Source organism: Mesoplodon mirus, assembly GCF_964341445.2.
Source record: "Mesoplodon mirus genome assembly, chromosome: 3".
Lineage (NCBI taxonomy): Eukaryota > Metazoa > Chordata > Mammalia > Artiodactyla > Ziphiidae > Mesoplodon > Mesoplodon mirus.
The window spans coordinates 29,744,354-29,771,910 of record NC_138978.1 but is presented as its reverse complement, the minus strand read 5'-3'; the positions used below and the strand labels follow the sequence as shown (position 1 = coordinate 29,771,910).

General features: G+C 43.8%; 1 protein-coding gene across 1 annotated transcript; it reads right to left on the bottom strand.

Moving 5' to 3' along the window:
• Positions 1 to 26,768, bottom strand: ZSCAN20 (zinc finger and SCAN domain containing 20). The gene is made up of 8 exons (XM_082616377.1): positions 26,726 to 26,768; positions 20,256 to 20,780; positions 14,719 to 14,905; positions 14,221 to 14,297; positions 13,859 to 13,943; positions 11,753 to 12,439; positions 3,777 to 4,205; positions 1 to 3,202 (listed from the first exon to the last, which is right to left on the bottom strand). Exons 2-8 carry the CDS (start codon positions 20,727 to 20,729, stop codon positions 1,944 to 1,946), a joined length of 3,198 nt encoding a protein of 1,065 aa, XP_082472503.1. The 5' UTR covers positions 20,730 to 20,780; positions 26,726 to 26,768; the 3' UTR covers positions 1 to 1,943.
• Between the last annotated feature and the right edge of the window lie 789 nt (positions 26,769 to 27,557).

Genomic DNA, 27,557 nt, shown 5'->3' with positions numbered 1-27,557 from the left:
TTCACACCACTTGGTCTTTCCCTGGACCTCCCCTCCCTTCCTCCAGGATCCTTCCTCATGGCTCAGGTGGTTCCCTACCCACCATCCTGCTGTTGCAGTTACTGACACCTGGTGGTTCAAAGCCAGGGCTCATTCACGGGCCCTGCTCCTCAGAGGTAAGGTGAGCCAGGAGAGGTAAACCGGGAAGGGGGTGACAGGCAGTGATCCGAGGTAAGCAGGTGCTTGGGAAGCCGAGGAAGGGACTAAGGAGTGATCAGCGTCAGTGGGAGTGCCAATCTCCCCACGGACTGCTTCACATGCAGAGAGTTCCAGTCTTCAAGGTTCCCTCACATCTACTATCTAATAGTACTTCCCAAGTTGATGAACGAGCCAGGGTATGAATGGCATTCCCAGTATCATTGGCGGATGTCAGGAGAAGGATGCTCCTTTAAAATCCTTTTGGAAACCATAGTCCTTGGCCAACATTGTTTAACCCTCCTGAGGAGAAGTCCTGGAGGCCAAAGTGCTGTGAATCAGGAAATCATCCTGTGTGAACCTTTCTGATTGAGCCTGTTGGAGCTGGAGGCAGGTCTTTACGGCCAACATTTAGACAGCACTGGGTAGGTCTGGGCCGAGATGGCTTAGAGTAAGAGTGCACCATGAACCTGGACTAAGCAATAGCCTTCAAAGCCCCCTCCACAGCACGCCACACACACCGCTCCTTCCACCCCCCCTTCTGCCTCAGCCTTGGTGCAAAGCTTCTGCTGTGCCTGGAGGGAAAGGGCCAGGGGGCCAACACACCAGGGTGAGTGAGCACTGGCCAGAGAGCCCAGGTTTCTTAAGGTTCAACCTACGATCCAGCCAAGTCTAACAAGAAGCAGGGCTGACCCCCTGAGAAAAAGGGAAATTCTTAAAAACCCCATTTCCTTAGCCAAAACTGTATCTCATTGGAAGAAACATCACTTTGGCTACATATTGTTCCCAATCTCAACTCACCTCTGTCTCTCACCCATATCATTGTGAAGATGGGAATTCACATCAAGTGCTCTGATGAGAGCTCAGCCTTGCTCAAAGCACACTGCCAACTGTGAACACCCCCAGTCCTTCAATCTTTTGGGATTCTCAATGTCCATATTTGTTAAAAACAGAATTCATAGGGAATTTTAACAGAAAATGTGGTCTACAAAGTGCTTTGGCACCTGAGTTACCTGCCCCAATGTGAAAGGAGATTCAGTGAAGCGGTGAGAGCACCTCAGGCCCTAGACAGAGCTGGTTGAATCCTGCCTCTGCCATTTTCAGATGTGTGACCCAAGCAAGTCACTTCTCTCTTCTGGGAAATGGGGAAAATATTAGTACCTCCTGGGGCTGCTGTGAGGAGTAAATGAGATGATGTATACAAAGTGCTTAGCACAGAGCCTGCTGAAGAGCTCGATAGATGTTGGCTACTTTTGCTATTATTAATAATGATGTAATAATGATGTCACTGTTGTTTCTACCCTTTGATAAGCTCATGGTGGCCTGCTCTAGGCCACTGATTCTCAATTATGCCCCCATCACTGGAGAGTCTCAAAGTTCTCCCAGGAGGTTACGCCCCAACGGAAAATGGCCACATATGAGAATTTGCCAACGTACACCAATGGGGCGTGTGCACATGTGGATGGTGTGAAGGCACAGCAAGGTCTAGAATCACTGTTCAGGATCACTGATTTACCTCTAATCCCCTCATTTACCAGTCTGGCTCAAACACTGATAAAGCTCTTACAAGACAGCAAATATAGGAGCAGCCTGAGGATTGTGTGGGGTTTTTTGCAGGAGAAAAAACACATTACACTTAAGAAAAGTGCCTTCATGTACCAAGGTAAGTTCCCCAGGTACACGCTAATCTTAAAAATTGGGACAGTTTCTTTCTAGCATACGTCTTAGGATCTTGGGAGATTTAAATATATGTTTTTCTCTTTTGTCTCCTATGATGACTTCCCTCCTGCATGGGTTCTCCTGTGGGCACTGAAGTGGGAGCTGTTGTTGAAATCTTTGCCGCACTCCGTACACTTGTAGGGTTTCTCCCCAGTGTGGATTCTCTGGTGAATAATAAGACTGGAGCTCTGGTTAAAGCATTTCCCACACTCTCTGCACTTATAAGGCTTCTCTCCTGTGTGGATTCTCTGGTGGGTAATGAGGTTGGAACGGTCACGGAAGAACTTCCCACACTCGAGGCATCTGTAGGGCTTCTCTCCTGTGTGCACCCTCTGGTGTGTGATGAGCTTGGAACGCTCCCCGAAGCATTTCCCACAGTCCGCACACTCATACGGCTTCTCCCCAGTGTGGGTTCGCTGGTGGTTGGCCAGCGTGGAGCTCTTACTGAAGCTTTTCCCACATTCGGCACATCCATATGGTTTCTCTCCCGTGTGGATTCTTTGGTGACTGATGAGGGCAGAACTCTTGGAGAAGCTTCTTCCACATTCGGAACACTGATAAAGTTTATCCCCTGAGTTGGTGCTTTGCACTCCAGGAGAATTCAAGTTCTTACTGGCACTTTGAGTTTGTTCCGGAGATGTCTCCTCTGTTGAGTTCCTCCAGTGAGCACTAAAGGATGGGCTGTGGCCAGAGTTTTTCCCAGGCTCACCACAGTGATCAGGATTTCCTCCCAAGTGGATTCTCTGATGTTTCAGAAGGTTTGAGCTCTGGGCGAAGCTTTCCCAACATTCCCCACATTTATAGGGCTTTACCCTCGTGTGCATTCTCTGGTGGGTGATGAGATTGGAGTGGTCACTAAAGCTTTTCCCACATTCAAGGCATTTGTAGGGCTTCTCTCCAGTGTGAATTCTCTGATGGGTATTGAAGTTGGAGCGGTCACTAAAGCTTTTCCCACATTCAAGGCATTTGTAGGGCCTCTCACCTGTGTGTATCCGCTGGTGGGCGATTAACTGCGAATTCCGGCTGAACCTTTTCACGCACGTGTCACACTTGAAGGGTTTCTCTGCAAGGTACAGGCCTTGATGATCGATGAGTTTCCCTAAGTCCTCTTCAGAAGAACATTCCTCCCACTGATCCTGGGATGGATTTCCCCACTGCCCTTTACCTTCGTTTTCATTTTCACTGTCTTCCCCCCAATCATGAGGGTAGCAATCATCCTCTGCAGTACACTTTGATAAGGCTCCAGGCAAATCTTCAAAAATGTCCTGCTCTGAAATCTGGTCTTCATCCTCATGCCTCATCTCAAAACCTGAAAGAATGGACAGAAATGCATTCATTAGTTAGTGTCTATTTATACATCTGGATCTTGTGTCTTGTGAATTTGGCTAACATGAATTTGTACTTATATTTTATATCTCACAGCTTATAAATGTGACTAACATGAAATTGATCAAGTTTCAGCACACACATGCATTTCTGACCTGTAAAGCTTAGGAACAGAGTTTAGGACATGCTAACTCCACCAAGGGAGCCATAAGCCCCAGCCCAAGCAGCCAGCTGTCAGTCTCCCTGGCCAGCCACCCTATCCCACTACTGAACAATGAACACTTTCTTCTCCTGGTACATTCAGTACAGCCTATGTCATATGAGATTGAATAAACTCTATAACTGCCCAGATGAATCCAAGTAAAATCTAGACTGACTGCTTTTCTTATTTAGGGGATTACACTAAGCTAGAGACTGGATAATCTCAGCAAAGCACAAATCCTTAACTTATTCAATTTCATTCTCACTTTTAGTTCAGAGAAGAGAAACGAGTCTGGCTTCCACACTCTCTCTGCATGCTTGCAGATTTTGTGGACATCTAATTACTCCAAGCTTACCAGTGTCTGGGGTTTTAGGACCTGGGGTTGGAGATCTGATGGCATCTTCACCTGCCATTTCATCCCAGGCCTCCTGGTTGACAATCTGGGTACCACTCTCCCCAGAAGTAGGAAGACCCACTGCCTCTTTGCTGGTCCCCATGTCTCGAACCGCAGTCCGAGCCCTCATCAGCGAGTCCAGCTCCTCATAGAAGGGGCAGGTCCCAGGTGGGTGGCTGCTCTTGGCTTTTCGGTAGCTTCGAAGGAGGTTTTTGAATCTGTAGCGACACTGCTCCAGGGTCCGCAGGAAGCCCTGTGCACACAGCCGCTCTGCAATGGCCCGGTACACCTGGCTGTTCTGGTGACAAGTACGAAGCTTCTCAGAGAATGGGGACTCACTGAGAATGGTCAGGAAGGCCTTGGTCTCCTCGTAGCCCCAGTGCACACCTGCTGTCAGGAGTGAAGAGTTCAGAATTGAGAGATTTGATGAGATTTGCCTAGGTCATCAGGGATTGGGTTCACCTGCCCTGCTAAACACCTAGGCACTTTGGAAATCGTCCAGGTGCCTGGCACACCAGCAAAGAATATACCCTTGTTTCTCAAGGCTGTGCCAGGGCTTCCCATCCCCACCCCCTTCTAAGAGACTCTATTAACATTTAAGAGTCTTGGCTAAAGGGGAGGATTTAAGTGGCCATATTATACCAGTTGACCCACGTTCCTGGCTTCAGCTGATTGGTTCAAGGAAAGGCCTGTAACTGAGATACAAGACACTGTCTCTATACCCATTCAATACATGTGCTCTACTTTATTTATTTATTTATTTGTTTATTTATTTATTGGGGGGGTTGGTTTTTAAAACTTTTATTTATTATTTTATACACCAGGTTCTTATTAGTTATCCATTTTATACATATTAGTGTATACATGTCAATCCCAATCTCCCAATTCATCCCACCACCACCCCCAACACCACCACTTTCCCCCCTTTGTGTCCATACGTTTGTTCTCTGCATCTGTGTCTCAACTTCTGCCCTGCAAACCAGTTCATCTGTACCATTTTTCTAGGTTCCACATATATGTATTAATATACCATATTTGTTTTTCTCTTTCTGACTTACTTCACTCTGTATGACAGTCTCTAGATCCATCCACATCTCTACAAATGACCCAATTTCATTCCTTTTTATGGCTGAGTAATATTCCATTGTATATATGTACCACATCTTCTTTATCCCTTCATCTGTAGATGGACATTTAGGTTGCTTCCATGTCCTGGCTATTGTAAATAGTGTTGCAATGAACATTGGGGTGCATGTGTCTTTTTGAATTATGGTTTTCTCTGGGTATATGCCCAGTAGTGGGATTGCTGGGTCATATGGTAATTCCATTTTTAGTTTTTTAAGGAACCTCCATACTGTTCTCCATACTGGCTGTATCAATTTATATTCCCACCAACAGGGCAAGAGGGTTCCCTTTTCTCCACACCCTTTCCAGCATTTGTTGTTTGTAGATTTTCTGATGATGCCCATTCTAAATGGTGTGAGGTGATACCTCATTGTAGTTTTGATTTGCATTTCCCTAATAAGCAATGATGTTGAGCAGCTTTTCATGTGCTTCTTGGCCATCTGTATGTCTTCTTTGGAGAAATGTCTATTTAGGTCTTCTGCCCATTTTTGGATTGGGTTATTTGTTTTTTTAATATTGAGCTGCATGAGCTGTTTACGTATCTTGGAGATTAATCCTTTGTCCATTGATTCATTTGCAAATATTTTCTCCCATTCTGAGGGTTGTCTTTTCATCTTATTTGTAGTATCCTTTGCTATGTAAAAACTTTTAACTTTCATTAGGTCCCATTTATTTATTTTTGTTTTTATTTCCATTACTCTAGGAGGTGGATCAAAAAAGACCTTGCTGTGATTTATGTCAAAGAGTGTTCTTACTATGTTTTCCTCTAAGAGTTTTATAGTGTCCGGTCTTACATTTAGGTCTCTAATCCATTTTGAGTTTATTTTTGTGTATGGTGTTAGGGAGTGCTCTAATTTCATTCTTTTACATGTAGCTGTACAGTTTTCCCAGCACCACTTATTGAAGAGACTGTCTTTTCGCCATTGTATATCCTTGCCTACTTTGTCATATTTTAGTTGACCATAGGTGTGTGGGTTTATCTCTGGGCTTTCTATCCAGTTCTATTGATCTATATTTCTGTTTTTGTGCCAGTACCATATTGTCTTGATTACTGTAGCTTTGTAGTATAGTCTGAAGTCCAAGAGCCTGATTCCTCCAGTTCCATTTTTTTCCTTCAAGACCGCTTTGGCTATTCAGGGTCTTTTGTGTCTCCATACAAATTTTAAGATTTTTTTGTTCTGGTTCTGTAAAAGATGCTCTTGGTAATTTGATAGGGATTGCATTGAATCTGTAGATTGATTTGAGTAGTATAGTCATTTTCACAATATTGATTCTTCCAATCCAAGAACATGGTATATCTGTCCATCTGTTGGTATCACCTTTAATTTCTTTCAACAGTGTCTTATAGTTTTCTGCAGACAGGTCTTTTGTCTCCCTAGGTAGGTTTATTCCTAGGTATTTTATTATTTTTGTTGCAATTGTAAATGGAAGTGCTTCCTTAATTTCTCTTTCACATTTTTCATCATTAGTGTACAGGAATGCAAGAGATTTTTCTGCATTAATTTTGTATACTGTGACTTTACCAAATTCATTGATTAGCTCTAGTAGTTTGCTGGTGGCATATTTAAGATTCTTTATGTATAGTATCATGTCATCTGCAAACAGTGAAAGTTTTACTTCTTCTTTTCCAATTTGTATTCCTTTTATTTCTTTATCTTCTCTGATTGCCATGGCTAGGACTTCAAAACTATGTTGAATAATAGTGGTGAGAGTGGACATCCTTGTCTTGCTCCTGATCTTAGAGGAAATGCTTTCAGTTTTTCACCATTGAGAATGATGTTTGCTGTGGGTTTGTTGTATATGGCCTTTATTATGTTGAGGTAGGTTCCCTCTATGCCCACTTTCTGGAGAATTTTTATCATAAATCGGTGTTGAATTTTGTCAAAAGCTTTTTCTGCATCTATTAAGATGAGCATACGGCTTTTCTTTTTCAATTTGTTAATGTGGTGTATCACATTGATTGATTTGCATATACTGAAGAATCCATGCATCCCTGGGATAAATCCCACTTGATCATGGTGGATGATCCTTTTAACGTGTTGTTGGATTCTGTTTGCTAGTATTTTGTTGAGAATTTTTCCATCTATATTCATCAGTGATATTGGTCTGTAATTTTCTTTATTTGTGATATCTTTCTCTGGTTTCGGTATCAGGGTGATGGTGGCCTCATAGAATGAGTTGGGGAGTGTTCCTTCCTCTGCAATTTTTTGGAAGAGTTTGAGAAGGATGTTTGACAGAACATCTAAATGTTTGACAGAATTCACCTGTGAAGCCATCTGGTCCTGGACTTTTGTTTGTTGGAAGATTTTTAATAACAGCTTCAATTTCATTACTTGTGATTGGTCTGTTCATATTTTCTATTTCTTCCTGGTTCAGTCTTGGAAGGTTACACCTTTCTAAGAATTTTGTCCATTTCTTCCAGGTTGTCCATTTTATTGGCATAGAGTTGCTTGTAGTAATCTCTTAGGATGCTTTGTATTTCTGCGGTGTCTGTTGTAACTCCTCCTTTTTCATTTCTAATTTTAATGATTTGAGTCCTCTACCTCTTTTTCTTGATGAGTCTAATGGTTTATCAATTTTGTTTTTCTTCTCAAAGAACAAGATTTTAGTTTTAGTGATCTTTGCTATTTTCTTGGTTTCTATTTCATTTATTTCTGCTCTGATCTTTATGATTTCTTTCCTTCCTTCCTTCTTCTTTTCCTTCCTTCTTTCCTTCTGCTAACTTTGGGTTTTGTTTGTTCTTCTTTCTCTAGTTCTTTTAGTTGGAAGGTTAGATTGTTTATTTGAGATGTTTGCTGACTCTTGAGGTAGGATTGTATTGCTATAAACTTCCCTCTTAGAACTGCTTTTGCTGCATCCCATAGGTTTTGGATTGTCGTATTTTCATTGTCATTTGTTTCTAGGTATTTTTTGACTTCCTCTTTGATTTCTTCAGTGATCTCTTGGTTATTTAGTAACGTATTGTTTAGCCTCCATCTGTTTGTGTTTTTTATGTTTTTTTCCCTTAATTGATTTCTAATCTCATAGCATTGTGGTCAGAAAAGATGCTTGATATGATTTCAATTTTCTTACATTTACTGAGGCTTGATTTGTGACCCAAGATGTGATCAATCCTGGAGAATATTCCATATGCACTTGAGAAGAAAGTGTAATCTGCTGTTTTTGGATGCAATGTCCTATAAATATCAATTAAATCTATCTGGTCTATTGTGTCATTTAAAGCTTGTGTTTCCTTATTAATTTTCTGTTTGGATGATCTGTCCATTGGTGTAAGTGAGGTGTTAAAGTCCCCCACTATTATTGTGTTATTGTCGATTTCCTCTTTGATAGCTGATAGCAGTTGCCTAATGTATTGAGGTGCTCCTATGTTGGGTGCATATATATTTATAATTGTGATATCTTCTTCTTGGATTGATCCCTTGATCATTATGTAGCGTCCTTCCTTGTCTCTTGTAACATTCTTTATTTTAAAGTCTATATTGTCTGATACGAGTATTGCCACTCCAGCTTTCTTTTGATTTCCATTTGCATCGAATATCTTTTTCCATTCCCTCACTTTCAGTCTGTATGTGTCCCTAGGTCTGAAGTGGGTCGATGGTAGACAGCATGTATATGGGTCTTGTTTTTGTATCCATTCAGTGAGCCTGTGTCTTTTGGTGGGAGTATTTAATCCATTCACGTTTAAGGTAATTATTGATATGTATGTTCCTATTACCATTTTCATAATTGTTTTGGGTTTGTGTTTATAGGCCCTTTTCTTCTCTTGTGTTTCCCACTTAGAGAAGTTCATTTTGCATTTGTTGTAGAGCTGGTTTGGTGGTGCTGAATTCTCTTAGCTTTCACTTGTCTGTAAAGCTTTTGATTCCTAGCCTTTGCTTGTCTGTAAAGCTTTTGATTTCTCCATCGAATCTGAATGAGATCCATGCCACATAGAGTAATCTTGGTTCTAGGTTCTTCCCTTTCATCACTTTAAGTATGTCATGCCACTTCCTTCTGGCTTGTACAGTCTCTGCTGAGAAATCAGTTGTTAACTTTATGGGAGTTCCCTTGTACGTTATTTGTCATTTTTCCCTTGCTGCTTTCAATAATTTTTCTTTGTCTTTAATTTTTGCCAATTTGATTACTATGTGTCTTGGCGTGTTTCTCCTTGGGTTTATCCTGTATGGGACTCTCTGCGCTTCCTCGACTTGGGTGGCTGTTTCCTTTCCCATGTTAGGGAAGTTTTTGACTATCATCTCTTCAAATATTTTCTCGGGTCCTTTCTCTCTCTCTTCTCCTTCTGGGACCCCTATAATGCGAATGTTGTTGCATTTAATGTTGTCCCAGAGGTCTCTTAGGCTGTCTTCGTTTCTTTTCATTCTTTTTTCTTTATTCTGTTCCACAGCAGTGAATCCCACCACTTTGTCTTCCAGGTCACTTATCCGTTCCTCTGCCTCAGTTATTCTGCTACTGGTTCCTTCTAGTGTATTTTTCATTTCAGTTTTTGTATTGTTCATCTCTGTTTGTTTGTTCTTTAATTATTCTAGGTCTTTGTTAAACATTTCTTGCATCTTCTCGATCTTTGCCTCCATTCTTTTTCTGAGGTCCTGGATCACCTTCACTATCATTATTCTGAATTCTTTTTCTGGAAGGTTGCCTATCTCCACTTCACTTAGTTGTTTTTCTGGGGTTTTATCTGGTTCCTTCATCTGGTACATAACCCTCTGCCTTTTCATCTTGTCTATCTTTCTGTGAATGTGGTCTTTGTTCCACAGGCTGAAGGACTGTAGTTCTTCTTGCTTCTGTTGTCTGTCTGCTGGTGGATTAGGCTATTTAAGAGGCTTGTACAAGTTTCCTCTCTACTTACTTTATGAATTGCCTTTTTAATGAACATGGGAACTGAGAATCCCTAAAGACATGAGTGGACTCCAGATAATCTTGCAATAGAGTCTAACTGAGGATCCCTTTCCTCTTTTGTGGAAGAAAGAAAAGGAGGTGGTCTATTTTCATTTCCTCTGCATCTAAATGATGCAGCCAGGGAGGCAGCATGGTGGAGGGAAAAGCAAATAAAATTGGAGGTGGGATCCCTGGGCTCTGGTCTCGACACTTCACAGCTTGGGCTTCTGTATTTCCACTTTTACAGGGACTGGGTGTTTCCCTAGCATCAGTTGTTCAAGTATATACTGTCATGATTTCTGCTATATCTATTAAATATTTCACTCAACATCTTTCTTTACCTAAATTTACTATTTGTGAAATCACCTGTTGATGTGCTCATACACATTAAAATTAAAAGTTCACTCAGGTAACACTTATGATCATCTCCATACTACTGGTAACACACTCTGGGAAATACTGAATTAGCTCTTTAAGGTCACTTAAGGTTTTAAAAGTGTTTGCTTCTTTTTGCACAGCAAAGGAAACCACCAACAAAAAGAAAAGACAAACTACTGAATGCGAGAAAATATTTGCAAATGATATGACCAATAAGGGATTAATATCCAACATATATAAAAAAGCATAGGTCAAAATAGCAAATAATTTTAAAAATGCATAGAAAAACTGAATAGACATTTTTCCAAAGAAGAAATGCAGGTGGCCAACATGCACATGAAAAGATGCTCAATATCGCTAATCATCAGGGAAATGCAAATCAAAGCTATAATGAGATATCACCTCACACCTGTCAGAATGGTTAGTATCAAATAGTCTACAAATAACAAATGTTGGCGAGGATGTGGAAAAAAGGGAACTCTAGTGTACACTGTTGGTGGGAATGTAAATTGGTGCAGCCACTGTGGAACAGTATGGAGGTGTCTCAAAAAACTAAAAACAGAATTACCATGTGACCCAGCAATTCCATTCCTGGGTATATATCCAAAAAAACAAAGAAACTAATTTGAAAAGATACATGCACCCCAATACTCACAGCAGAACTATTTATAATTGCAAAGACATGGAAATGACCTAAGTGTCTGTCAACAGATGAATGGGTAAAGAAGATGTGGAATATATATATACAATGGAATACTACTCAGCCATAAATATGAACAAAATTTTGCCATTTGCAGCAACATGAATGGACTTGGAGAGCATTATGCTAAGTGAAATAAGTTCAGACAGAGAAAGATAAATACTGCATGTTATCACTTATACGTGGAATCTAAAAAATACAACTAGTGAATATAACAAAAAAAAGAAGCAGACTCACAGATACAAGAGAGCAAACTAGTAGTTACCAGTGGGGAGGGGCAAATATAGGGGTGGGGAATGGGAGGTACAAACTATTAGGCATAAGATAAGCTCAAGGATGTATTGCACAACATGGGGAATATAGCCAATAATTTTGTAATAACTGTAAATGGAAAGTAACCTTTAAAAATTGTACAGGGGCCTCCCTGGTGGCGCAGTGGTTGAGAGTCCGCCTGCCGATGCAGGGGATACGGGTTCGTGCCCCGGTCTGGGAGGATCCCATGTGCCGCGGAGCGGCTGGGCCCGTGAGCTATGGCCGCTGGGCCTGCGCATCCGGAGCCTGTGCTCCGCAACGGGAGAGGCCACAACAGTGAGAGGCCCGCATACCGCAAAAAGAAAATAAATAAATAAATAAATAAAAATAAAAATAAAAATTGTACAAAAATTTTTAAAAAATTAAGTGTTTGCTTCTATAACTAAGAAAACTCAAACAAGCAGAACTGATCATAGGAGAGAGAAGAGGAGCTTGAGGATGACCTACTCTAGCAGCATCACTCCAGACTGTGCCCTGAACTAGAGAGCAGAGGTTTGGTTGGTAAGAGGGTTGGAATCTGGATCCGATTAAGCCCCAATGTTCTTACCAATACGACTCTGGAGCAGAGCTGGGCCCCCTGGAATCCTGGGTCCGTGGACGAACTCTTCAGTGGCCAGGTGACTGTCATCACCATTACAGTCGTCAGTTGTTTCCTCAGGCTCCCAGCCCCCTTCCTCCTGCTCATCCACCTCCACATCACTGTCCCCCAGCCTGGGGAGAGCCACAGCCTCTCCTGGGCCATCTGAGGCTCTGATGGCCGTCCGAGCCCTCACCAGGGCCTCCAGCTCCTCATAGAAGGGGCAGGTCCCCGGCGGGTGGCTGCTCTTGGCTTTCCGGTAATTCCGTAGGAGGTTTTTGACTCTGTAGCGACACTGCTCCAGGGTCCGCAGGAAGCCCTGTGCCCTCAGCCGCTCTGCAATGGCCCGGTACACCTGGCGGTTCTGGTGACAAGTCCGGAGTTTTTCAGAAAAAGGAGACTCACTCAAAATTGCCAGGAAAGTCTTAGTCTCCTCATAGCTCCAGTGCACACCTGATACTTTCACATCCTCCATGTCCCACTGATATCGTTCTTCCCAGGCCTTGGAATCCCTCCAGGCCAATGCCTGAGCTGGTTTTGTTTGCTCAGTATCCCAGCTGTAATCTGAAGGGTTCTTTTGTCCAGAATTTACAAGTCTTGGACCCCAAAATTCTGGTCCTTGCTCTTGCTGGGAGATGATGGTTGGTTTTGGAACTCCTATACAAAAGGAAGAAGAGACATGATTAAGTAGAAATTATCTGTTGAGCAAAGCGTTTGTCTAAGAAGTCCTTGAAACATTTGCCTGCAAGAAACTAAAGAGAAATTCCCAAGCTAATCCCTTAAGAGGTCTGGAAAGAAAGGGAGAGGTAACTAGAGGTAACCTCATCAGAAATATATTGACCTGTATGCTTTGTTCATCTGCTTTTTTGTTGGTGTTATGAAATACATCATGCAAAAGAGTGACTGTTACTGGTTCACAGATGGGCACATGCCCTAAATTAGCCAAATCAGAATAAATTTCACAGTTGGAGGAAAGGTTGTGTGTGGTGTGAGTCTCTCTTGCTAGGAACTCGAGGTCTCAAATGCCACTGGCATCTACCTTTTGCCTATGACAAAAAATAGCTTTAATATGAAGCTAACACAAAGAATGGCAAAGCAGACAGAAAGAAAGAACCCAGGTCCGCTGTGAAGTTGCTGAGCCAATTTGTACTGTGGTTGGAGCACACCCTCCTCTGGACTTCCAATACTGTGAGAAAATAAATTTCCATATTTCTCAAAACACTTAGCTGTGTTTAAAGGACAGATGTCCCAATAGCTCCCAACCCCAGCAAATAGGAAGGCTTTAATTAAAATAAATATTTGAAGAAAACTAGATAAAGAGTTTAGAGCTAAAAGAGGCTTAAGGATCCTCTAGTTCAGCATTTCCCAAAGGTTGTTCCATTGAACACTATTTTCCCCAGATATCATGTGTAAAAAGGGCACACTTTTCATTGTGTGTAAAAAGGATACACTGCCCAGCAAGTAGCCAACAGCTCCTAGTGTCTTACTTTACTGCCGTGAGTCAGACCCGCCACTGTCTCTCTACCTTATCCCACTCTCACGTCTAACTCTCCTCTTACTGATCCCAGGCTCCATGGGGAAATGTTCATTATTGTTTGACTTCCTGTGAAAATGTGCCTAAAGAGAAAGGGGTCTGTGCTGGTCATATGGGCTTCAAGTATTTTGAGCCCTGTGATATTTATTTCTCATTGTGGTTTAAACACGTCAGTCTCCTGAGCTTAGTTCACTTGACTCTGCCCCGAGAGATGGACCTTGTTTGATGCTGAAAAGACTGGGTTTCTTGGCCAGCAGGCTGGGCGCAGCCCTGGGACGGTAGTGAATGTACTGAGGAAATAAAAGATAATGAGCGCTGAGAGGGCAGGCTCTTGGCAGCCAGCCTGCCGGCCCAGAAATCCACTCCCCACACCCCCTGCCTGCTGCCACAGTGCTGGCCACAAAGAGCACATCTTCTCCCTAGGTCTGAAATTCCAGAGACTTCACAGAGCCATGAGTCTTAGGGAGTGACGAAACACTCCTTGGGAACTGAGTGTATCGGAAACCCGACCGTATCTTATCCAGAGGGCACTGTTTCCTTACCCAGGGGCAGGCCGTTCCCACAGCTGTCTCCTGGGGGGTCCTTGCAGAACTCCCTCTCAGCGTGTCTGCCGGGACCCAGGGCTTCCTGCGGGATGTACAACAGAAGGACCTCAAATGTCACTGACCCTTCAAAACAGCCTGGGAGTCCCACCAGGCCCCAGGAAATATAATGGACACAGCGATACCATGTGTGAGGCTAGCATCCTAAGGAGCAGCTTGACCCAGGAGAGGCCCAGTGGACAGGGGATGAGGGGCAGGGGCTCGCACCCTGCACCCGACAGCAGGGCAGAGAGAGAAGAGAGGAGCAGGGCAAGGGCACAGGAGAAGTAATGACAGGAAAGGAGGAACAAACAGTAGATTACCTGGGACTCCACTGTCACCTCCCAATCTCCAATGCTCCCCATCTTTGGTAGAGTAGGGACTCGGGGAGTGAGGACAGCTGAGGAGGAGAAAATATCTCTGAAACCCAAGCTCTGGTTCCCAAAAAACCACCTCCCTCTCAGGTCCAGCTTTGCTAAAGCCTTGCTTGGATCAAACTGAGACTATTCCTGTAGCCAGTGCAGACTTCCACTTTCTTTCCTTCTAGAGTATCTAGCTCCTAAGTTGCCATGTGTGAGGTGTCAGCCCTGAACTCCTACGATCACCAGCCTGCCCCAGGCCCAGCCTGAACCTGCTACATGATTCAGCTACAGTGGGGTATGCTAACACCATTGGGAGCTTCATCTTCTTACTTCTCAGGGTGTCCATCAGACACTATTGTAGCCCTTGCCTTGAATTCTGCATATACCTCCTCAGGCCCACTTCCTCACCCCCCACCCCTTACCCCTCTTCCCTGATGGTTCCTGACTCTTGGTACTCACCACTCTCTTTCAAGGGCTGTGCTGCCATCTTGGTGTCAAGATGCTTGGGAAGGTCAGGACATGGATTCTTCACACACTGCTTCTGGGACTGTCCCTCGGACCAGTGATCTGCTGGCCACAGCTGGAAGCTCTGAGATTCCTTCATTGTCTTTAAGGACCTGGTCTCTTCTGCACACAGTTCCAGTTCCTACACACAGACAGCCAAAATTCCCAACCGTAAGTTCAATAACTGGTAGGGCAGGGCATGCTCTTTTGAGTACAGCTGTGGTTCAGAGGTTAACAGGCTCTTTTTAAAAACTAAAGATGGCTTAACGTTTGACGACAAAGCCATCAGACTAACTTCAGTAAACATACCAGCATTTAAACCACCAAATGAGTACTTTCTATTCCACACAGAAAGGCTATACAAGTGTCTAAATGAGGCCACTATTACTCAAAACATTTTTGAATCATAACAAGATAAATTATGTAAAATTCTTGTGACATTAAAAAGATAAAAGTTAACCAGGTATATGTTAAAAGTCAAAAGGAAGCATAAAAGCAGATACAACTATAACTCTAAATGTAATTGCTCTAAATATTCCTGCTGAAAGGCAAAGAAAATTCAAAGAATTGTAGATGGAATTTTAAAATGAAATGAAAGAATGTGTTGTTTCAGAAAGGCACATCTGATCTCAAAACAGAAAGATACGCAGAGATAAGGCACTGTAACGCAAAAAGAAAACAGAATTTCAATGTAGAAGTTTAGGCAAAAAAGCACTCAGAGATATGGAGAATATACATATAATAAAAGGAAATAATCAATTAAGAGATAACATTACCAAATTCAGCTCTATCAATCATAAAGCTAATTTCTTATCTCTCTCTCAATTGGTTCCAAATTCAGAGGTAGTGGTTGAGATGTTATTTCTTGGCCCTAAAAGCCCAACAATAGAACAATCTCATTGTGTCACAGAAACACCTAACTTTAAAATAAAGTATTACAATTTTTTCAATAGGCATTTTCAATACTCACATGGTTCAAAAACAGAAAATATACACAAGGATATAATCAGTGAAAATACCCATCCCCACCTGTCTCCATTCCACCTGCCCAGTATCTTCCTGGACTCCTCATCACAGGTAAACACGGTTCTTCTGCATCCTTTCAAGTTTCTTTATATACACGCAGCTGTAAATATATATTCTTATTTTTCCCCATTTTTACACAAAAGATAGCAACTATATATATACATTGCCCTGAACCTTTTTTTTTTTTTTTTGCGGTACGCGGGCCTCTCACTGTTGTGGCCTCTCCCGTTGCAGAGCAAGGCTCCGGACGCGCAGGCTCAGCGGCCATGGCTCACGGGCCCAGCCACTCCGTGGAATGTGGAATCCTCCCGGACCGGGGCACGAACCCGTGTCCCCTGCATCTGCAGGCGGACTCTCAACCACTGCGCCACCAGGGAAGCCCACCCTAAACCTTATTTTTTTTACCCAAAATAATATCCATATTCATCAAACTTTATTATTGAGTTTGCCAAACTTCACTCCAAAAATCTTTTGGCCATTCTGAAAACTCAAATCCGCTCTCACAGAGAGGAATTTTATGTTTGAGAAGATATGTAAGAATGGGCCATGACCATCAAAAGCCATTCCCAGTGAGGGGACCCACCAATGTCCTGTGTGGTTCACAGAAACACCTGTTTATCAACATTTTAAGAAAATAATAACTTTGTGTTCAAGATAAAAATAACCTTGTTATAGTTACAATCTTATAACCCACAGAAGTACTGTGGACTAGACCCAACAATAATCCTCACTCCCAGCCCTAGCTCCTCCAACTATTGCTACACCTAAGCAAAGATTCTTATTCTATGGATGGTCATTGTAGACACAGAAAGAAGTAGATTCAAGTGACAATCAGGAGGCAAAAATTCAGTAGGATATTGGTTGGGGTAAGGTGAATTAAGAATCCATCAAATGTGGTACATATATACACTGGAATACTACTCAGCCATAAAAAAGAATGAAATAATGCCATCTGCAGCAACATGGATGCAACTAGAGATTATCATACTAAGTGAAGTAAGTTAGAAAGAGAAAGACAAATACCATACAATATTACTTATATGTGGAATCTAAAATATGACATAAATGAACCTATCTACGAAACAGAAACAGACTCACAGACATAAAGAACAGACTTGTGGTTGCCAAAGGGAGGGGGCTTGGGGGAGAGATGGATTGGGAGTTTGGGGTCAGCAGATGCAAACTATTATATATAGAATGGATAAACAACAAGGTCCTATGGTATAGCACAGGGAACTATATTCAGTATCCCGTGATAAACCATAATGGAAAATAATATTAAAAAGAACGTATATATATATGTATAACTGAGTCACTTTGCTGTAGAGCAGAGATTAACACATTGTAAATCAACTGTACTTCAATTAAAAAAAAGAATCCATCAAAAATGCCTGTGCACCACACTAAAACCTGCACATGGATGTGTATAGCCACTTTATTCATAATTGCCAAAACTTGGAAGCAACCAAGAGGTCCTTGAGTAGGTGAATAGACAAATAAACCATGGTACATCCAGACAATGGAATATTATTCAGCACTGAGAAGAAATGAGCTATCAAGCCATGAAAAGGCATGGAGGAACCTTAACGCACATTACAAATTGAAAAAAGCCAATCTGAAAAGGCTAGACACTGTATGATTCCAACTATATGACATTCTGGAAAAGGCAAAACTATGAAGATAGTAAAAAGATCTGTGGCTTTGTGGTTGCCAGAAATTAGGGGCAAAGGAGGGATGAATAGGTAGAGCACAGATGATTTTTAGGGCAGTGAAACTATTCTGTACCATACTATAATGGTGGACACATACCGTATGTATAATGTATATACAATGTATATATAATGTATATACAAATGTTTATACAAATGTATAAACATTTGTCCACATCCATAGAATGCACAGCACCCAGAGTGAACCCTAACATAAACATGGGCTGTGGGTGATGACAACGTTCAGGGATTGTAACAAACGTACCACTGTGGTAGGGGACGCTGACAGTGGGAGAGGCTGTGCATGTGTGGGTCAGGGGGTGAATAAGAACTCTGTACTTTTTTTTAAATATAAATTTATTTATTTATTTGTTTGTTTGCTTTTGGCTGCGTTGGGTCTTTGTTGCTGCCTGCAGGCTTTCTCTAGTTGCGGAGAGCAGGGGCTACTCTTCGTTGCGGTGCCTGTGCTTCTCATTGCGGTGGCTTCTCTTGTTGCGGAGCACGGGCTCTAGGCACACGGGCTTCAGTAGTTGTGGCACGCGGGCTCAGTAGTTGTGGCACACGGGCTTAGTTGCTCCGCGGCACGTGGGATCTTCCCAGGCCAGGGCTCGAACCTGTGTCCCTTGCACTGACAGGCGGATTCTTAACAACTGTGCCACCAGGGAAACCCAGAACTCTGTACTTTCTGTTCAATTTTGCCACAGAACTAAAATTGCTCTAAAAATTAGCTTTTTCTTTTTTTCTTTTTTTTTAACCTGATGGGGAGAGGGGCTGTGCAAGAGGGTGATGACAGAATAAACAAGCTCAAAATCACAAAATAGCAAAGCTGAAAGATTTTTTTAAGGAAAATATTTTAGAGGCCATTTAGGCAGCAACCCTTTTCAGGTGATGGTTCTCTTTGAGGAACATAGTTAATGTATTTTATTCCATTACTAAGACCTGGAAAAATTTTACCTGCAGAGACTGTAACCAACCTTGCAATGTAAGATCACAAGCTACAACATATGTGCCTAGGGGGAAAAAACAAGCTTCTCTGCTACTTATCCATTTGTTTTGACACTTGTGAGTACTCAGGAGCAGGTAGAAAAGTTAAAAAATGAAAATAAAAGTCACAGGAGAAAAAAACACATTATAGAGAAGATTCTGTTACCCTTTTTTTTTTTTTTTCAATTTTAGATGCAGTTCAACCTTTGCTCAGTTCACAGGGGTATAATTTGAGAACTTCTGGTCTAGTCCAAACCTCTCATTGTACAGATGAAGAATTATAAAGACCTTGATTTAAGACAATTCTCATCTCCGGGTTTCAAGTTCTTCATCTTCTAGCTCTGAAGCCCTAAGACGTCCATATGTTTCTTCACTGTCACTTAAAACAAATAGCTGGTTTCTTTAAAAGAAATAATCTGGGAGGGTGCGGTAATATATTAAAAGAAGGTATACTCTCTCATATTTAAGTCTCTAACTTTAAATATTATGCTTTCTGTATCTTCAATCAGTTTGTAAAGGAATCCAAAAAGCGAAGCCACAGACCTTAAATCTTTCTGGCCCCTAGTCTCACATCTCTATAGAGCTTTACTTTTTACAATGTACAGAAAACCCCTACTGTGCACAGAGATATGTCCTCAAACCTATGATTTCCCCCAAAGAAATGTGATTAAGTATAATACCACAAGAATTACTGGCTATGTAAGAAGTGGAAGCACCAAGGGTATGTTGAGATGAAGGTTCTACGTGGCTGGCTCAGCCCACAGCCGGCTGAAGGGCTTGTTCTACAAGTATCAGCTTCAAAGCAGGGTTCAAAATTTGTGTTGTAGCAAAATTATAAATTATTATCATGGGCTTTCAGGATCCCTTGCAAATTGTATAAACTGTGAATGTTAAATCCATAATACTTTCCCTTATCTCAGCTCTACAACTTCTATAAATTTGGACAGGCTACTTACCTGGGTCTGTTGAACCATTTGAAAAACTGGCCATGATAACAGCACCTACCTTATTGGGTTGCTGGGTTGATTAGATAGATGAGCAATACATACAGAAAGCTTAGAACAGTGCCTGATGCACAGTGAGTGCTCAATAAATGTCAGTTAATATCTCGTTTGAGCCTCATGACTCAGAGATATTTCAATTCCCATGGTTTGCAGATAAGGTATCTCTCATGTAGTAAAAAGAACAATGAACTTGGAACCTAAGGATCTGGGTTTATGCTCTGGTTCATACTGATGGAGCCTTGTGAGCCACCTGACTTTGGGGGCCTTAGTTTAATCTATAAGATGAGGACAATAATGCTATTTCTGTCTACCTACATTACTGCTGTAGGCATCCAAAGAGATCACATATGTAAAAAGATTCTGTTAAGTATAAAACACAATACAAATGAAATGTACTGTGAATATGGTACTGAGAGGCAGCTTAGAGCAGTGGTTACAAATCCTGGCTTCAGAATCAGACTGCCTGAATTCAAATCCTGCCTCTAACATCTAGTAGCCAGTGACCTTGAGCCAACTACCTTTCTCTCCCTTGCTTCAGTTTCCTCATGGGTAAAATTAGGCTAACAGTATCTATCTCTGTTTAACTGGTGACAGGATTAAATGAGTTAATACATGGAAAGCACTTAGAACAGTGCCTGGTACATGGCAGTGTTCAATAAATCTCAGATGCTTGATAATATTATTATTGTGGTTTTGGCAATTATCAGCCTAGCTGCAGCCCCACTACCTTGCCTGACCTGTTCCTTGGAGAACAGACTATTTGCCTCACCCGCTGTCCTGCGGCCCGCGCCTCTCGGTGCCAATCCTCCACCAGGGCCACCGCCTCCTCGCCGCTCTCAGGGTGGCGTGCCTGTACCCAGGCCTGGACCTCCCTGGGTAAGATAGTCAGGAACTGCTCCAGCACCAGCAACTCCAGTATCTGCTCTTTGAGGCGGATCTCCGGCCTCAGCCAGTGACAGCAGAGTGCCCAGAGCTGGCTGAAGGCCTCGTGGGGTCCTGCCGCATCCCTGTACCGGAACTGCCTGAAGCGCTGGCGGGAGGCCTCGGGGCCAGGGACAGGGTCATGGTCCTTCTCCCGGGGTTGGGAGTCTGGTCTCCCTGAGTCCTCCTCCAGCTTGACAATCAAGAGTTCTTCAGGCTCTGGTAGTGGGGAGGCCTGGGCCCGGGCTTCCAGGGCTACAGCCATGGTCTCTCCTGGACGCCTCCTTTCAGCTGGCCGTCCTTGTCCAGCGTCTTCCTGCATCTGTAGTGTGTCCTCAAGGGGCTCCTGAGAGAGGAAATGCTCCCCCAGGCTCTGAAGGCAGAAAGACAAGGGACAGTGTGAGCAAGAGGACCAGGAGCCTCACCTTCCCCACTCCCCACACACCTTCCACTGCTTTGCATGGGGTGGGACTGCTAAGAAACACCCTTTCCCGTAAGCAGGAAGTTAGTCCACAATCTGCCACCAAACCAGCAGCCAGCACACCTTGGAGGAAGACAGCACAGTATTAAATCCTCTGGGACACCCTAAATGTCTCAGCTGGGCATCAAGGCTGCCATGATTGGTCCCAGCCCAGCCCTCCTCCCTCTACATGTGTCCCAAGTCTGACCTTCCCTCAAGTTGCGTTCCAAATGTCGCCCCCTCCATAAGGTCTTTCTTCCTGGGCCTTAAGCTTTCCTCTAAGAGTGCTCTCCTTGCAAAATCCCTCACTCTACACTCTCCCTTGGTCATCCCACCCATTTGCCATTTTTCACCATCTCTAAACTGATGACTCCCAAAACTCCAGCCGAGACCTGTCTCCAGACTCCAAAGTCCAACCACCTACAAGGCATTTCCACTTGACTCTTTCTTAGGCACCTCCAACTCAATGGGTCAAAAACTGAATTCATCATTTTCTCTTGAAAACCTTTCCCTCTTCTGGAGCTCTCCTTCCAGTGAAGGCACCACCTTCCATCAAGGTACCCATGCCAGAAACGTGGTCATCATATTTTTCCAAATTCCCCACATCCATTCATCACCAAGCTGGGTCTTCTTGGCCTTCTCAGCATCTCCATCCCCAGCCAGTGTCACCTCCTTGTCCAAAAAAACATGCTTTCACTTGATCAGCCCCCTAACTCATGTCCCTGCCGTCACTCCCCTCACCCCAACCCCTGATTCATTCTTCACACAACCAGATGAGATCAAAATCTGACCATGTCACTTCCTGGCTAAACACCCTCCACTGACCTCCCATTGCCCTCAGGATAAAGGGCAAGCCTTGCCCAAGTCTCCACCTCATCTCTTGACCACGCTCCCACTTGGCAGGGTGTTTCAGGCATGGCTCGTAGCTCCTGCAACGGGGTGCCCTCTGAACCCTCCCACATGCCACCGTCTTCTTTGGGAACAGTCTCGTCCCTTTCTCCATGTAGCTGTCAGCTGAAATTGTACTTTTTCCAAGCAGCCCTCCCTGTGCCCTGAAACAAGATTTAATCCTCAGCCACATGCTCCCATGCCACCTTAGGTGTTCTCTACCATTACCCTCATCATATACTTTATTGTAATTATCTTACCCACTAGATCATACGCTTCCTAAGGGACCTAGCACAGCACTCCACACACAGAGGAAGCACTCAATAAACAGTGAAATAATGGTCACCTGGTAACGGTGATGGGTCATGAAGCAAGGATTATAATTAATCAATTTCTAGATTAAAAAACAGAGAATGACCTTGCTGATGTCAAAAGGAATTCTTTTCTCTTTATTTCCATCTCTGTGACACTTTCCACGTTCTACATTGTACTAGAGGGCTGTGTGTACACATGTGTGTCCCCAGAAAGATCACAGCCTCACTGAGGGCAAGGAATATAGCTCACTCTTTTTTTTCACACCCCTCCCCTCCGCCACCCCACAATAAGCAAGGTGCACTAAACACAGGAGGCTCTCAGTAAATGCTTGTTGAGTGAACGCCTGGGGATTGCTTCTTTTACACGATGAAGACTCTGAGGACACTCATGCTGGGTTATCTGGAAAAATGAGCTCTCTGCGTCACTCCCAACAGATATAGATAACATTAGAAACGCCTACTCACAGGAGGCTACTAGCTGCTTCCAAGTGGGAATGACACAGCTGAATTGAGAATGGAGGAAGGGTGATACTTTGATTTTAGGCCATCTGACTGGACTGTCTGCAAACAGGCAAGGGTGATGAAAAATAAAGGCTTGTCCCAAGGACCTCCACACACATAGGGAGAGGCTAGGAACACAACTCAGGACCACCTGGCAACTTCCTGCTTGTCCTTCAGCTACCAGCTCAATGTCACCTCACCTGTTAAGGGTTTCTTGACATGCCCTTGTCATGCCCAGCTCCCATCCCCACTCTCCAAAAATCACCACCCCTCATCCTGTGTGCCCAAAGCACTTGGCACGTACCTCTAACATAGGTGTTACCTGACACTATTGTAGTTACCTGTTCTTACTTCTGACAGTCCCATTAGATTGTATTGTTAGAGCCACTACTGTATCTTACCCATTTCTGTATCCACAGTGCCCAACCCAGTGTCCAATAAATAGCAGGGCCATTGGAAATTTTGCCTTTTATTAAAATGGTAAATCAGGTACATCAAAAGCCTAATGGGCTATGGAAAGTCCATAACTTACATTGAGCTAAAGAATTAACCTTTCAGGAAATTTCTTTTTTAACCACACCTTAATCATGCACTAGTCCAAACACATTTGCATCACTGTCTCACATGAAGACTAATTCGCCAGTCATCTGCAGAGTCCCACTATGGACCCTGCCCTGTACTGGGAGCTAAAGCGCCAACAGTGAGTAAGACAAACAGTCTCCACCTTCATCAAAGTTACAGTCTAACGAGAGAGACAGTCAATAAAGCAAGCAAAGAGGTGTATGCGCCTGCACAGAGTGGACACTAACAAAAACAGGCAATTAGTAGCCCCACCAGGCCCAAAGAGTCTCAGATAATAGGTATTTTCTACTGGGAATACTTGAAAGTTGCAAAGGTTAGTTTCAAATACAATCTGAAAGATTTTTCTGCTACTCTCTTAGACAAATATGAATAGCAGTCTAGCCACAGAGGGACGTCAACATAGTCAGCAAAGCAGACTTCACACAGAGCTGACAGAGGAAAAATGGACAGCGGCATTCCTCAGTCCTGAGACTACCAGAAATACGGGGGCTCACTAGGATCAGCAACCTCCAAGAGTATCCATTTATTGAGTGCCCATGGGGTTCCAGGCTTGGTGCTAAGTGTTCTACATTCATGATCTCACTGAATCTTCCAGGCAAGCAGCTGAAGAGTCATTAGCGTTGAGTTCACTTACACTGATCTGTAACTTACACACACTAAATTACATACAAACACCAGAAAGAGAAGGAAAGGACATAATTTAAATAGTGCAGCCAGTTCCATTCACTATGTGTCTATTCCAGAGCATGTGGTGATGAAACCCATGACCCTGCTGGTCCCCAGATTGATTCAGCTCCCCCCAGCCCCTTTCCACCGAGAGTGAGCAGAGTGTCTTTCATACATTGTGGTCACTAAACACAAGCCAACTCTTTCATCTAACGTTCAACCAATAAACCCCAGCTGTGCTATTAGCTTATTAAAAGACAGCATGTTGGTTTCTAAATGGCTCCTAGCCAAAGGATTTTCAAGCTGACTGTGATTTTTGGCTAAATGTGATTTTCACCTTCTGTGCTGACGTTAGAATATGATCAGCCCGTAAGGTATGACTTCACTATGTCCCCAATTCACATATAGGGAACTGAGCTTCTATGAAGAAGATTCATGTGAGGTTCCACAACCAGCAAGTGGTAGAGTTGGGATCTAAGCCCAGTTTTCTCCAGTCATTTTTCTTAACCATCACACAGAGCCTCCTCTAGGTTGACCAGTATTCCAAACCCGAGAAGATGGTATGGAGAGTGCAAAGAACATGAAGGCAGGAGTGAGCAGATCAGGGTTCCAGTTCCACTCCTGCCTTTTACCAGCTGTGTGACTTTGTACAGGTCATGTGACCTCAGCAGCTGCCTATCTAGACTGCAGCTTACAGCCAGACTCTACTCAGCAGCTGCCCCAGGCTCCCCAATTAGTAAGATGGGAACACAGCAAAGACACAGGGAGACTAGAATCAAAGGTTACAAATTTAAATGGCTATGAGTCAGGCAATGTAAATGAGTACACGAGTCGAGTGGGGACTGCGGCCAACCACAGAGCACCAGGACACACACTGGCCCAGTGTTCCCAGGCCTTCCAACTTTTCCCAGAGAAGCTAGAACTCTGCAATTCTAAATGTTGGCAACGAACTCAAAATTGTTTCAAACACCATAAGGATTAAATAGAGGATGATGATAGGCTTCATTCAGCATAGGCTGTCACTTTGCCACCTTTCAGCTAAATGATCTCAAAGGTCTCTTCCAATAGCCAGGAAGACCCAGAAAGGGTACAGATTCCTCTCAGCAATGAGGGATCTGCCATCAAAGCCAGGATCCCTTCATAAACCCAGAGAAGCTGAAGGGCATCCTGGCTCCTGTGGATGTGGACATGGTTAGTGGGGTGCCAGCGAACAGTGGGCTGGAAGAGAAGCTCTGCCCCAGTCCCATGGGAAAGGTCAAGACTAGTCTGTGACCTCCAAAAAGAAAGAAACTGGGAGTTCCCGAAGGCTATCAAACTCACTTGGCTGACGGTCCAGGCTACTGCTTAAAGCAGCCTGACCTTACACTTACGGGCTTAAACCAGGGAGAGCAAATAGGTTTCATTTAAGGCACCAACTTCAGTCAACTGTGCTAAGGATTCTGAATCCCATGTGAGTATGTGTTGTGACCAATGAGTTGTGACTTCCAGACACAGGAGGCGGAGTAGCAGCACACAGTCCGTGTATTTGCCACCACTGGCTTAAACTCCCATAGGCACTGAATCAGCTTCCAGCAAAGACGGCCCTGACAGGCAGGAGAAGACTAAAGCTCACACCCATGGAAATCCACTGGACGAAGCAGTTTTCAAGCCTGGTATAGCAAAGCTCACCCTGGATGGTCTTTATTCACATATTCATCAAGCATTTACTGACTTACTTGATTTACATCAAGTACTTACTACTCTGGGCTGGGCAGTGGGGAAATGGAGGTGATGCAGAAACTGTTCCTGTCCTGGAGATGCATACAGTACAGTGGAAGAGACAAAAAAAGAAAAAAAAAAAACACAGATAATTATGATCAAATGTGGTAAATGCAATAAAAGAGGTCTGTGGGAGCTGGGGTGGGGGATGACTTGCACAAAGTAACCTTTGAGTTGGTTCTAGAACAAAGAATGGTTCTCTTAGCACAGAATGGGGGGTGGGGGAGTGTATTCTCAGCAGACAGAACAGCATGTATAATGGTGGAAAACCAAACAGCCTCCCCGAGATATGAGGATAACCTTGACAACACGAAGATCAGGCTGGAAAGGGAGTTCATTAGGGTCTTGAATGTCAGGCTAAGGTGTTCAGACTTAATTCCATAGGTGATGGGAGTTAATGAAGCTTTTTAAGTAGAAGGCCAAATCTGATTTGGGTCCAATAGATCACGGTAGCTACAATGTGTCTGTCCAAACTGGGGAGGTGAAAAGGTGTAGGCTTCAGCAAAAACCCTGACAAAGAAATGTCTCAAGATACATTAAAAGAAAGATTTGAACATTCCTGGATGTGGAAGAATGCAAGAGGAATCAGAGGGCGCCTGGTAAAGTGGATGTTGGTACCATTCACTTCCATCAGGCAGAAGGAAAGAGGTGCAGGTTTGGGGAGGAACACAACAGCCAGTCCCACCCACAGGGTTCCAGAGGTCAAGACCATTAAAGAAAGTGTACGGGGGTATCAACTCAGATGTTTGTTTTAGATGAGCAGGTAGAGGCTGGAACACTATTTTTAAGGTCCGGCTTCATGCTCAGGCCCACTCACCTTCACTTCTTGTAGGTCCCCAGAATCCTCTATACTTCCCTATAAGGTCTCCAGACCCTTCCACCTTCAGAACCTCTCCCGGTCCCCTCACCTACACACCTTTCTAAGAACCTCCACTCCCAGGGCCTTCTATCTCCCTCCTCATCCCCGACCCCTCTATGACCCTTTCCATCTCCGGACGCTTCATCCTCTGACCGCCCCTCACCCCCACCCCACATAAAGCTTATTTCTCCCCTCTCACCTTCCCCGGCCCCCCGTGACACCACCACCTCCTAAGTCTCCAGCCTAGAGCCTTGAGTCTCAGCTGCCCCCGCCCCGCCACCCGGACTCACCCACCGAGACACCCACTTCACAACAGGGCGGAAGTGTTCCAGGGCTCGCGCAGGGAATGCTGGGACGCGGAGTCCGAGCGGCGCCACCCCGGGAATGGAGCGTCTGGGACTACAACTCCCAGAAGGAATCGCGGGAGCGCCGGTGGGCGGCACCCACCGCTTGCCGCCTTTCAGATGCCGTCAGCCAATAGATGCGTCATCTCCTCCGGGTCCCCGGCACCGGAGCAAATCGGAACAGAGTCTAAGCGTGAGGGCGGGCCTGTTGTGATCCCGGTCCTTTCCACAAGCTCCGGGGTAACGTCACCGCCCAGTGGGCGGGCATTCAAGAAGAAGGGGCGGGGTGTATTGAAGGGGCGAAGCGAGAGCCCGAGGCGCTGGAGAGATCAAAGCAGAAACAGTAAGAAATAAGGGAGAGAGGGTGACTAGAGGTGACCAGACTGGTGGGCGGGAGAGAGTTGAACAATTGTAGGTTCAATTTCCAGCTCACAGTTAAGCTGCGTAACTTTGGATCAATTGAGAACCTCGCTTTCTTCACCTGTGAAGTGAGGATAATAATAGCATCCATGTCGCTGGGTTTTTGTGAGGCTTACAGGGATAATACACCTAAAACATTAGCTCAGAATTTGGGTCCTAATAGCGAATATTAGCTATTATTATGTAAATCAGTTAGTATGGAACTTGGCACTTCCTGGGTGTTGGAAGAATGTTAATCGTTATTAGAATAATAATAATCACAACAATTTTAATATAAATGCAGTTGCTTTGTTCCGTTGTGAATACTTTGGAGTATGAGCAATCTAATAATGGGTTTGAGAATGTGGGTTTTGTAGTC

Bases quoted from the DNA above. Each gene is read 5' to 3' on its own strand.
- ZSCAN20 (XM_082616377.1), bottom strand. From the start codon at position 20,729: ATGCAGGAAGACGCTGGACAAGGACGGCCAGCTGAAAGGAGGCGTCCA. The intron at 14,298-14,718 runs GTGAGTACCAAG...TCTCCTCCTCAG, and splicing joins ACAGCCCTTGAAAGAGAGTG to CTGTCCTCACTCCCCGAGTC. The intron at 3,203-3,776 runs GTAAGCTTGGAG...CCATTCTTTCAG, and splicing joins TCCTAAAACCCCAGACACTG to GTTTTGAGATGAGGCATGAG.